General features: G+C 34.4%; 1 protein-coding gene and 1 pseudogene across 3 annotated transcripts in view; one reads left to right on the top strand and one right to left on the bottom strand.

Moving 5' to 3' along the window:
• The window catches only part of LOC144233777 (ATP-dependent translocase ABCB1-like), a 131,958-nt pseudogene that overhangs the window by 4,923 nt on the left and 114,286 nt on the right, over positions 1–12,749 (top strand). The gene's annotated exons all lie outside the window — the stretch shown is intronic.
• RUNDC3B (RUN domain containing 3B) overlaps positions 1–12,749 on the bottom strand; it is a 152,265-nt gene that overhangs the window by 84,225 nt on the left and 55,291 nt on the right. For both annotated transcript variants that reach the window (XM_077766817.1, XM_077766818.1), the window contains exon 3: positions 8,837–8,970. In XM_077766817.1, the coding sequence (XP_077622943.1) occupies positions 8,837–8,970 (134 nt within the window). The remainder of the gene's footprint in view (positions 1–8,836; positions 8,971–12,749) is intronic.

Here is a 12,749-nt window from a genome sequence, read left to right as displayed (position 1 = left end):
AAACTGGGCTTGCAAGGGGAAGACTTTATAGATTCTACTTCTTAGTGGGTACCAGAATATTCAGATGTTTTCTTCCTTTTTATGTTAGTTTTATAATTTTTTTCAAAGAACTTGTCCATTTCATCTACATTTTAAAATTTTCTAGGTATGGGATACCTGGGTGATTCAGTCAGTTAAGTGTGGCACTCTTGATTTCAGCTCAGGTCATGATCTTGTGGTTTGTGAGAATGAGCCTTGCTTCGGTCTCTGTGCAGTCAGTGCAGAGCCTGAGTGTTATTTTCTCCCTCCCCCTCTGCCCACCTTGGAATAAATAAATAAACCTCAAAAAATAAAATTTGTAGATACAAAGTTATTCATAACATCCTTTTAGGATTTTTAATCCCTATAGGGTCTATAGGGTTGGTTGGTCTATTTCTGATACTGGTAATTTATAATCTTTTTCTCTGTATGAATAGTTTGCTAGAAGCTTATCAACTGTATTAATCTTTTTAAAGCTACCACCTTTTAGTTTTGTTGAGCTTCATCTATTATAGATTTTTTTTTCAGTTTAATTGAATTTTTTCTCTCCTTTCTTTCTTTCTTTTTGGGTGTATTGCTTTCTTAAAATAGCTTCTTGAGATGAAAACCTTGATCACTGACTTTCAGTCTATTTTTTTTAATACATAAGACCTATGAGAGTCTATTTTTCTCTAAGTACAAGTTTTATTACATGTTTTATCTTCATTATCACTACTTTCCATATATTTTTCCATTTTATTTGTACCTTCTTTTCACTCATAAGTTATTTAGAAGTCCTTCTCAATTTTGACTCATAAGCATTTTCTAGTTATATTTTTGTTATTAATTATAGCTTTATTCCACTATGATTAGAGAACACATTTGAGATTATTTCAATCAGAAACTCAATGAGATGAATCATAACTCAGCAAATGATCAATTTTTGGAAAAGTTCTGTATGACTTTGGTTTGAATGAATATTTTGTAGTTTTCTAATTATACATTCTTATATACTCCAGTTCTCTGGTATTATGAATCCTTGTTAATATTTTCTACTACAATTACTTAAAAGTCTATTATCTACATTTCCAAGAGATCTGTTTCAATTATCTTTTTTTATTTCTTAGTTTTGGTCACTAGATCTTGTTTCCTGATATGTATAGTAAGTGGTTTCTGGTTGAATCCTGGACAGTGTATATAAAAGTCTGTAGTTGCACTAATGCTACCTTTCTCCAGAGTAGATTTATTTTCCTTCAGGTAAGCAGGGAGTGTACTTAAATGTCACTTTTCATTATTTAAAGGCACCAACTGTAGGACTTTTTGGGCTGGTCTTTGAATATCCCATATTCCCAAGATGGAATATTTCTGGGGTTACAAATAAAAGCCTAGAGTATTTTACAAGGACCCTCCAACTTGTTTGAACTTAAACTCTAACCTCTTTATCCCCAGAGCAAAACTGAAATCTTGAATCAGTTTTTTTAGCCTCCTACCTGCAGCTTTCAGCCTGGTTTATGAGACTTTTGCCCTATGCTTAAAGTAGCTAAACGTTGGCAAACACCTCTCAGGAAAACTGCATGTATAACTACAGACACATCTGTCCGCAGCTATCTCAGTAAAGTCCTGGTTTCACTGGCAGTTCCAAGCTCCAACTTCTGTTTCTCTAGCCTAGGGAAAGTAAAAGAATGCCCAGCATTCTCTGATTAGCCTCTGTATCCACGATGTGATGATGTGAACAGAGAAATGACCTTAGGCTAAGAGCCAAGATAAAAGTAGGGTTCATACCTCATGTACGATCCTTCTCTCGAGTACTGTGGCCACTTAAGTCCTCATGCCTTGTTTGTTCTTTTGTGTCTTAAATTTGTTGTTCTGTGTATTTTATCCAACCTCTACTGTTGGCGGAAGGGTTGCTCTAATACAAGCTATTCTGTCATCACCAGAGGCAAAAACTGGTTCATTTCTCACCTCTAGGATCTCTGGGGGTTTTTTCTGACTTCTATACCTTTCTACTATGACTCTCTTCCTCCATGTGCATTCTCCATACTGCACTCAGTTGATATTTTTGAAATGCAAATCAGAGTACAATACTCTATTATTTAAAAGTATTAAAAGAGAGAAACCCTCAAGTAGCTCCCCAATGCACTGAGAGTTATACCCAGACTCTGAATATACCCTGCTTCCTCTGCTTACTATTTGAACAGCACATTTCTTCCTATAATTTGCATCCTGGCTCAAGCATCATTGCCTCATACAAGCCTTCCCTACTCAGCCTATCTAAAAGAGTGTGCTTTCTTCCACCACTCTGATCACTTTCTAACCTCTTAACCTATTTCATTTTTTCAAAATCTCAGGCCCCTGAGATTATACTATATATATATATATATATACTCATTTGTTTGTTGTAATTACTAAAATGCAACATATACAACATTTGTTTTCTATACTATCTTTTCACCAATGCCACTATATCTTCAATATTTATTAATGGTTTATAGCACATAGTAGTCATTCAATATATACTTGTTGAATAAGTGGATAGAACTAAAGTAGATAAGTGTTACTAAGCATTAAAGGTACTAGTGACAAGGGGGGGGAAAGGAAAGATGTGAGGAAAATGGTCTTTTATAAAGATGCATATGAACTTAGTATTTAAAATTGAAAGAATGTAAAACAAATGGGTAGAATCAGGGTATCTCTGGTTTCTGCCTGGGAAACTGTTTCTTTATTTTTAAAGCGCCCAAGTATGTCTGCCATTCTTCCAGGTTTGGAGACATCCCAATAAAGAAGTAGGAATAGGAACAAGAGGAAATAGATTTGTAAGTTAGTAATAGAAAATGATCATAAAAATCATGTGTTCACAATGTATATCTTATTATAAAGTTCTACTATTTGATAACTCTGGTGTATCTGTGATTAATAGCCCCTCCGTCCCTACCTCTTTCTGTAGAAAATTTGGCTAACTGCCTCTAAGAAAGAGTAGTGACAAAGTCAGCTCCTGAATAAAGGAAAAAGTAAACAAGAGGATGAGACCAAAAAGACCAGGAAGGATTAGGTATTTCTGTCCTAAAAATGTGTTAAGAACTACATTCATAGCTCTGACATGGTATAAGTACTCAAAATTTATCATATGGAAGAATGCATGAATATATAAATGTCTGGTATGACCAGCATATTCAGAAATTGGTCCAATATGCTAAGCTTGAGAATAGAAGAAATGTACAGAGTAAGCAAACACTAACTAGGAAAGCCTAACTTAGCTACAGACAAGAACTGTTCTTAAAAACAAAGAAAAAGAGGGGTGCCTGAGTGTCTCAGTCAGGTGAGTGTCTGACTCTTCATTTTCGCTCAGGTCACGGTCTCATGGTTCATGAGTCTGAGCCATGCCTTGGGCTGCGCGCTAACAGTGCAGAACCTGCTTGGGATTCCCTCTCTGGCTCTCTCTGCTCCTCCCCCATTCATGCTCTCTTCCTCTCTCAAAATAAACTAAAAAATAAAAAAGAGAGAACCATTAAAAACAAAGAAAAAGAAAAAGAAAACTGCATAAGATAGGCAAGAAGAATGCAAGAACATTATAGAGCTCATATTCTGGAGCAGCTGTTGCTTCACAAACAACAAAAACAAAAGAAGGAAAAGAATTTCTTAAGCTTGAAATCAGTTGGAATACTAAGAAAATCCAATGGAAATATCTGTACGATCAATAACAGTAGTAACTAAGGATCCATTTAGGGAATTTCTATCAGAAATCACCTATTATGCTGATAAGGATCAGCCCAACAGCTGATGGGAACGATAGGTGTGTTCAGAAGAGAGTAAAATAAGTGCCCTTTGAGATTAAGTTGGTTTTCTAAGAGTGCTAATTCTAGTCTGAAACCTAAATAAGAAATCTCAAATACAGAAATCCCATCCTCAGAACCTCTGCATATTGCAGAAAATAGATGCTTATATATCTGAGATGGAAAGATTACAGAAATGATCTCCAATTCAAATATTAGTAGCTTGATTAGTAGTCTTTCTTTAAGCCGTGGCAAATAGGTACAGCTGGACACGGACTGAGCAAAGGACTGTCAGCATTTCACAGATCTTAGCTCAGAGTGACCAAGTGTCAGATGGTGGCAAGTTTATATGATGTGAATCTAAGTTGTACAGTAGTTCTAGGACACAGACAATCCTGATTAAAATCAATGCAACTAAAGTTAAAAAATGTTTCTCTATTGAATTAGCCATTGTTCTGTAAGGTATCTTGTCTTTCAGTGCTTAATATGTCATCCACATAACCCTAAAGGTGTAGTCAAAGTTATTCTGCTTTTTATATAGAATTCAAAAATGAAGATCTGCTTGGTCCCAAGTGTACTGAATTGTATATTGTTTAGCAGGTAAATCTGGTGCTCTGGTTCTGATAGGTTTTCACAAGTGTCTAGACTGGATGAGAATGCTATATAGGCTAGTAGTCACCAGCAGCTCAAAGGCTCAATAAAACAGCCATGTGAGGTATTTGCTTAATCCTTCAATCTTGACAGTTGAAACTGTGATTTACTGAGTAGATTAAGTACTTTATTCTTCCCACTGCAATGAATAAAGACAGAAGTAATATTTGTTTACAGACTTTCCCCAGCATAAACAGGTAAATCATTGATCTCTCTTTCCCCACTAAATGGAATCTGTTTGAGGCCTAAGCAAAACAAAGATAGAAATGCCAGATTTTGGAACATGATGCAGTGATACTCCACAACGGTTTTTTACAGAATAAATATTAACACTATCTGATGGGCAGCACCTTGCTGTGCAGGGCTTAATCCCTAGAGCCTCATTAAAAGAGGTGGTCAGCTGGGGTTTGCATTTATGTGTTCCACCCAAGTTCAAATGCTAGATTTCTAATGTTTGTTAACTTCTCAGTTACCTTTTATATTTCGGTATATGCTAGTTCTATAAATATATTCTCTCCTATACTGAAGGGGTTTAGAATACACTTATTATCAATTGCTCCTATTTTTAATTTGAAAATAAGAAAATAAAGTCTATGTAATACCTGAGATACCTTCTATTTTTATAGATTTGAATCATTCAAATTACAGCTTGTCTTTTAATCTTAAGCTACAAAATTAAAAAAAAAATTTCTTGAGAGCAAGCAAGTGCAAGTGGGGAGAGGGACAGAGGGTGATAGAGACAGAGAATCTTAAGAATGCTCAAAGCTCAGCACAGACCCCCCACATGGGGCTTGATCCCACAGCCCAGGGATCATGACCTGAGCCAAAAACCAAGAGTCAGATGCTCAACCAAATGAGCCACCCAGGCGCCCCCAATATGATTCTTAAACCATAAGGAAAACTGATACAAACTCAACTAACATGCACAGGAGAATTCAGATTGCACATTTTTTAAACCTGTAGTCAATCAGATAATTCAAAGGAAATAAATGGATAATTCAGTAGTTTGAGAAAACAGAGGCCAAAAGGACTACTAAGGCAATAGTATAGCTAAGAAGAAAGCCATTAAAAAAAAAAAGTTTTAAACATCTATGAGAAAAAATATTTTCAATAATCTAGCTATAATTGACTTAAAAATGAAGACATTTATTGGCTTAAAAAATATGCGATGCAGAGAAGAAAAGTGATTCAAACTAAAACAGTTAGAAGACATTGAAACAGAAAGTTAACTATTGCTCAGACTGGCAGCAGTGAAGGAGGCAACAGTGGTTTTAGAAAGTGAAATCTACAGCTTTAGTTTTCAAAAGGTGACAAAAATCACAGCTATCAACTTTATCCTAAAATATACTTAGAGAGTATAATTTTAAAATATTTAACTATGTTTCTAATTATGTCACTTAATTTAAATATTATAAATCTCATTTTAAAAATGTATTCAGTTTATGAATTACAAAATATTTAATTTATGTATCTCTATCAATTTTGCTAATAATTTTCCAGAAGAAAAAAAATATGCTAAATAAAAACTGATGTAGAAACAATAAACTTGAAAACTATACTTTTCTGAAAGATGATTGCTATACTACTTTCATTTATTATAGAGACATGTAATATACAAGTGTGTAACTAAGAAATAATGAATTGAACTGAATTATGTTTTGATCTTACAACTGTACGTATCTGTTTTCAATCTTTATTTTCTAGCTGGGTTTCATGCTGTAATTCTTAAGTGTCCAAAATATTAAGGAAAGCTAGTATAGGGGCGNAAAAAAAGAGGAATGCTATTATGATGATCCAGTAAAAAAAAATATAACTTCTAACCTAAGGCTGATATAGGTTATATCAGCAACTCAAACCTTTTATAATCTTAAAAATATTGAGAACTCCAAAGTGCTTTTATATAGATTATTGATATTTACTGTATTACAAGTCAAAACTGAAAACTCATAAAATATTAGGTAATTAAAATATATATATAAAAACCCATTAAATGTTAATATAAATAATACCTTTATGAAAAATAACTATCTTTTCCTAAATAAAAATATTAGTGAAGAAGGTAGGTCTGTTTTATATTTTTTCAAATCTTTTTTTTAAATTTTGTTAATATTTGTTTATTTTTGAGGAAGAGAGAGACAGCACAAGTGGGACAGGGGCAAACAGAGAGGGAGACACAGGATCCAAAGCAGGCTCCAGGCTCTGAGCTGTCAGCACAGAGCCCGATGTGGGGCTCAAACTCACGGACCTCAATATCATACACAGAGCCCAATGTTGGGCTCAAACTCATGGACTGTGAGATCATGATCTGAGCCAAAGTTAGTCGCCCAACCAAATGAGCCACCCAGGCGTCCTTCAAATCTTTTTAACGTATGGCTTAATAAAAGAGAACTAGGTATCTGCTGCTGCATTCAATCTGTTATAATGTACTGTTTTGGTTGAAGCATATGCAGGCAATCTAATCTATAGCCTCACTAGATACACAGTTGCAGAAGGAAATCTTTTATAGCCTTTTCAGATAATTGTGGACATTCTCCTTTGATTCTACATTAAAATTTAGTAACTGATAATTCCTTAAAGGCTAATGGAAACATGGAGTCTATAAGCCTATTAATGAACTCTTCATACTGTATTACATTAAACCCACTGGTCAAAATGGTTCTTTTACCCATGCAGGATTTTTTAATTCCATACACTGATCACTTAGACAATACGAGTTTTGTGGGTTTACCAAATGCCAACACATTTCATTAAACAATTTAAAAAATACATTTCTGATATCGAGATCACTGTTATCAGAAAATTCTGTAAGTTTAAGGAAATTGTTTGGCTTAAGATGGTGAATACAGAGAGAGGGGGCAAGATGGGGGAGAAGTAAGGAGCTCCGTACTTGCACTCATGCCCATACNAATACTATGAAAAATTATATGCCAACAAATTGGACAACTTAGAAGAAATGGACAAATTCCTAAACACACACTCACTACCAAAATTCACACGGGAAGAAATAGAAAACCTGAACAGACCCATAACGAGTGAAGAAATCAAATTAGTTATCAAAAATCTCCCAACAAATAAGAACCCTGGGCCTGATGGCTTCCCTGGGTAATTCTACCAGACATTTAAAACAGAATTAATCCCAATTCTTCTCAAGCTATTCCACAAAATAGAAATCGANCATCATCCTCAATGGGGAAAAACTGAGAGCTTTCTCCCTGAGATCAGGAACACGACAGGGATGCCCACTCTCACCACTGTTGTTTAACATGGTGCTGGAAGTCCTAGCATCAGCCATCAGACAACAAAAGGAAATCAGAATTGGCAAAGAGGAAGTCAAACTTTCTCTTTTCGCAGATGACATGATACTCTACATANTTTTTAAAAAAAAAAAAAAAAAAAGATGGTGAATACAAATTTTCCAAGATTCTAATCTTTACCTCAAAGTTTTGATTTTACTATTGGCAACAAATGCTGTCAGCTGTTTCTCTTAAATTACAAGGATTACTTTGTTCATTTTTATTCAAGAAAATTCTACCAAATGCCCCAATCTAAAAAACTGCAATTTCTATGCTTTTAAGTAAAAATAGTAATACATTCCACAAGTGTCTAATTAGGCTCACAATTCGAACAGCTACATGAATACTTTTCCTTGAAACAACCATCATATTTCAATATGCTGTAAATGCTTTATGTGTACTTTCCATATTATTAAAGGATATTAAAAAGACAGGCACTCAATGGCTGATGTTTAATAAAATTAATAATGTTTACTGCACCATCACGTATATTCTGTGAAATTGGCTTTTTTTCTTTTAAGACCGAGTGCAGTAGGAAGAACACTTTGATGCCACTGTGCTTAATTCATACTAAGGAACCAATAAATCTGCCACCATTGCTTCTGTATCAGCAGTGCAAGAGTCAACATAGCGCAAAAGGCAAATAATACCCTGGTACTATATGAAAATAAATTTGACATTATGGACCTCCAGGATTCTTCAGGACACTGAGAGCCACTAGGTTAGGTAACTCAAAAAATGTGGAAACTTCACAGAATAGGAAAAATTTTATTGTGCTTCTCATAAAAAACCAAACTCATAGGGGCGCCTGGGTGGCTTNCCACACCACCACTCCTCCCCCCCCCCCCAAAAAAAAAAAAAAAAAAAAAAAAAAAAACTCATAACAACTAGCTATAAGCCTTTTTGCTATTCATAAGGCCACAGTGAAGATTCAAGAGAATTCTAAAATAACTACATGCAATTAAAAGAAATCAAAACAAGCCTACAAAAGACGTCAAACTTGGTCAAGTGCTTAATCCCAACAAAGAAAAAATATCACTTAGCAAAGAGCTCAGAATTTTCTATTTGGGTCAAAAGTTTTTAGGATTAGATTATATACATTGCATATTATTATTTATGTCTTACCTTAGCTCTAGAAGAACTGACATTTTCCATATTTTCAATGCTGCAGATACAATTCTGTGAAACTTTCCGGCAAGCCACTCTGATATAGTCCCAGAAGCTACGAGGACTTTCATAACCAAACCAGGTTACTTGACCTTCAGGAGACAAATTGCAATACAAAATAAAAGAAAACTAGACTAGAAAATTCAAAATACAAGAATAAAATTCTAAAACATAAAAGCATAATGTACCATAGTGAAAAGGGTAATGATCTCATTGGCAAACAGCCTTAAATTTAGTCGGGCTCTACCTTTAATTAGTTGTGCTACTGTAGGCAATTCATTTAATGGATCTTGATCATGGTTTTCTCAACAATGGAATCAAACGAATTAAAGAAAAAGGGACTAGACAACCATCTAGATCTATCTAGATCTATCTAGATCTGTCTGTTAGTACCCAGAAAACCCTCCTTGTGGTTCTAGTTAACCATTAATTCACATGTCACCGGTTGCATTTTAAGCCTTTCTCTAATTAGAGAAACAAAAGATAATAACACAACCTTTTTCCTCCTCTTCACAAGGAAATTTCAAAGAAAAAAAACAATGTGTGGTCTACCATCTAAGTAAGCATGATGAACTGGAATCCTGCATTCACTGATTATTCATTATCTACCCAATCATTCTCCTCTGGAAAGCCATAACGGCATTCATCTGTTCTCTTCTACTGGCCACCCATGAAAATTCCTTCATACATTTACCATTATAATTTTTTCATATTTGGGTAGTTATATGTCTGTTCATGAGCGAATGTTCTTTTGTGTCTATCTCCTATCAGTATTACTGTTTCTATGTGGGACTCTCGAGTGGTGGGTCTATGGGAACCATTTTGTACTCTGAGCATTTTTCAGCAGAATATAAGAGACATCTTAATTTTCTTTAGTTTTTCTGGAATGATTAGTCTTACCTAAGGAAGCTGTTTAATCTTAATGTAGAAGGATCTTTCTGTTTTTTACATTGTAAGTCTGTGCTTCCTAATTATTTATTTATCTCAAATCTTCCTTTCCCCAGTAATAGTTTCTCTCTAGCAACATCAAAAGTGTTCTTGTCAACAAGCACTGTCTTAGGAGCAACATCTCAAATGGTACTTCGGTGGTTTCCAATCATAGAAGCTTGACACAGTAACTGGGCTGCTTTTTAAAAAATACACATGCAGGGACTCTACCCCAAGCTAAATAGTCAAAATCTTTAAGGGCATGACCAGGCATAGGAAATTTTTTAAAAAGATCACCTTGCTATTTCTAATAATATACTTATGGTTAATTAACCAATAGAAATTGTACATATCATGATAGGAAACTCTTATTCATTATTCAGGACACTTTAAAGTCCTTTTCTTCTTGTAACCCATGTATGATCTCTACAGTGGATCAATACCTTCCTATGTGTTGACACAGCACCCTGTGCTTATTTATCCCTATAAGTGTTTACTTGATTATCTTACATATTTGGGGTAAAATCAGTAAGGCAAGGAGTGTGTCTTACTGTGTTTAAATCAGTCTCTAACATTTGACACAGGCTTGGCTCAAAGTAGGCGTTCAGAAAATATTTGTTAAACAAACCAACTGGTGAATTAACACAAAAGAGATCATCTTAATTGTATATAAAAATATGATTTTTAAAAATCTGAGTATCTTTTTATAGTGACAGTTCAATGACAATCTGAGAAGACGTCCACATGCTGGATTACAAATGTCAACCATTCTGACAAACATATCTTTGTCTATATACATAATAATAAAAAAGCATCTATAAATCTTTACACAACTATTTCTATAACTCAATATCTCTTTAAAAATCAAACCTTACTGCCTACAAAAACAAATTTATAGGAATACTTAAAATCTTCCTTCTTCCTCTCAATCTCTCCCCACCACTTTTCCTTTGCTCCCTCTGTTCTTTGGGTTAAAAAAGTTCCTGGTACAGTGTATCAGTATACTTTGTCTTTGAGACAACATCAATTTGTTAGCCATTTGGAGAGGAGGCAAGATGCCTATTGGTTAAGAATATGAGCTCTTGAGTCAGGGGAATATGAATTAGATCACTTTCTAGCTAATAAGTTAACTTCTCTATAAATCTGGGTTTCTTCTGTAAGTTACCAATAATGGTAGTACCATTCATACTATATGATAGTAGTGTTATCTCATGGATTCATTCAATGAGATAATCTGTGTGCAGCAAGTAGTTATCATGGATTCAATGAGATAATCTGTGTGCAGAAATTAGTAGACAGACCAGTACAGATGATAACAATTATTACTACAGTTATCGCTACTATCATACAAATAGTTAAATGACCCAAGCTCCTGTGTACTGTAAACAAAGTGAGAATGAGATGCAAAATTAAATTTTTCCCATTACTTGCTCAGGATCTAGAAAAATTCTTAAAACTTGCTAATTCAGCCTTTTCACATACCATTTTAAATTCACCTCCCCAAGATGGCTCTAGTCTCAATTAATCTTGTTTGGCTTCTACTAAGTAAGATCATTCCATAATTTAAAATGAGAGGTATGGCAGCCAGACTTTCAGAAAGACGGGATCTTAAAGAAAGGGAACATTACAAGGTTTCTGTGTCAACTTTATTTTAAACCTTCTCATACGTCTGACACGGCTAAAGAAAATAATTTGAGAAGTTTCAAAATAAAGCTATCAAAAAGTCCCAAAAGAATATAACAAAGACCGTTTAGGAGGACAGGAAACAAAGATATCAAAAAACAAAATTTAGGCTAAGGTTAAACAGAAGGAATGGACACTAAATCTGTGGGAATCTAGCTATGGGTAAGATATGTTATCTGCAAGACTTTTACCCAAGAGACCATGGCAAGATTTTCCAGATTACAAACTGAGAAACTAAACAATTAACAGAATGACATATCATCACGATTTGCAGGGCCTTAAAAAAATAACCTGTAGTATCTTCACAACACTTTTATCTACTCAGCAAACTAGACTTAAGGATGACTTGGCTTGATTCTGCCTTCCTTCTTCTTCCATGTGTATCATGTCCAAAGTGAAGTTCTGAATTCAAGACACTGAATTTTTCACATTCAAAAGAATCTCTTTTAATTAAGAGAAGGTGCGTTCCCTTGCTAGAATCTCCAAACTCTCATGTAAATTGTGTATCCTAGAATTTTATTTAAATAATTAAATAAATTCTGCATCTATAAAAGGTTAAATTTAATTAAATTAATGGAAGTGTTCAACTATTTACTTGAAATATTATTTGAAGATCACGTTTAATTAAACACAGATTAATGGCAAAGATGTTCCATAATCACTATTCAACAGAAAAAATTAAAAAACAAAGCTACAAGTGGATCATGCCTTCAAAAATAACTACTGAGTAAACAATCACTCCTCAAATACTTTCATTTCCTTTAAAAATAACCATAAAAGCAGATCACACAGCAAGAAAACAACTAGTTTATATCTTGAAGAAATTGTATTCTAGAGAATACACTGTCACTAACAGAATTATTTTTAAAGCTCTTGGTAAGTGTATAATACGCTTTCAGTTACATGTTTTCCTAGAAGTTAACTTTTAGCAATGACAAAGTTAACAAACGTCCCCAAACTTATTGACATTCCATCAATCCAACTCTAATTCACTTTAAGGCAAAGAAAGAAAGGGTGAAAAGTTTTCTAGACTAAAAGGTAATGTGCTACTAACCAACTATGTGAGATCTTTGCCACCAAGCTGCATTATTTTCAGCCCCTAACAATGGCCTGTCTAATGTTACTCTAAAATTACTCTTCTAAAAAATTTTAAAAATAGGGGCGCCTGGGTGGCTTAGTCGGTTAAGCGTCCGACTTTCGCTTAGGTCATGATCTCGCGGTTCGTGGGTTCGAGCCCCGCATCGGGCTCTGTGCTGCCAGC

The sequence above is a fragment of the Crocuta crocuta genome, unplaced genomic scaffold, assembly GCF_008692635.1.
Source record: "Crocuta crocuta isolate KB4526 unplaced genomic scaffold, BGI_CrCroc_1.0 scaffold165, whole genome shotgun sequence".
Classification (NCBI taxonomy): Eukaryota; Metazoa; Chordata; class Mammalia; order Carnivora; family Hyaenidae; genus Crocuta; species Crocuta crocuta.
The sequence above is the reverse complement of the archived record's forward strand: the minus strand, read 5'-3'. Positions and strand labels throughout refer to the sequence as shown.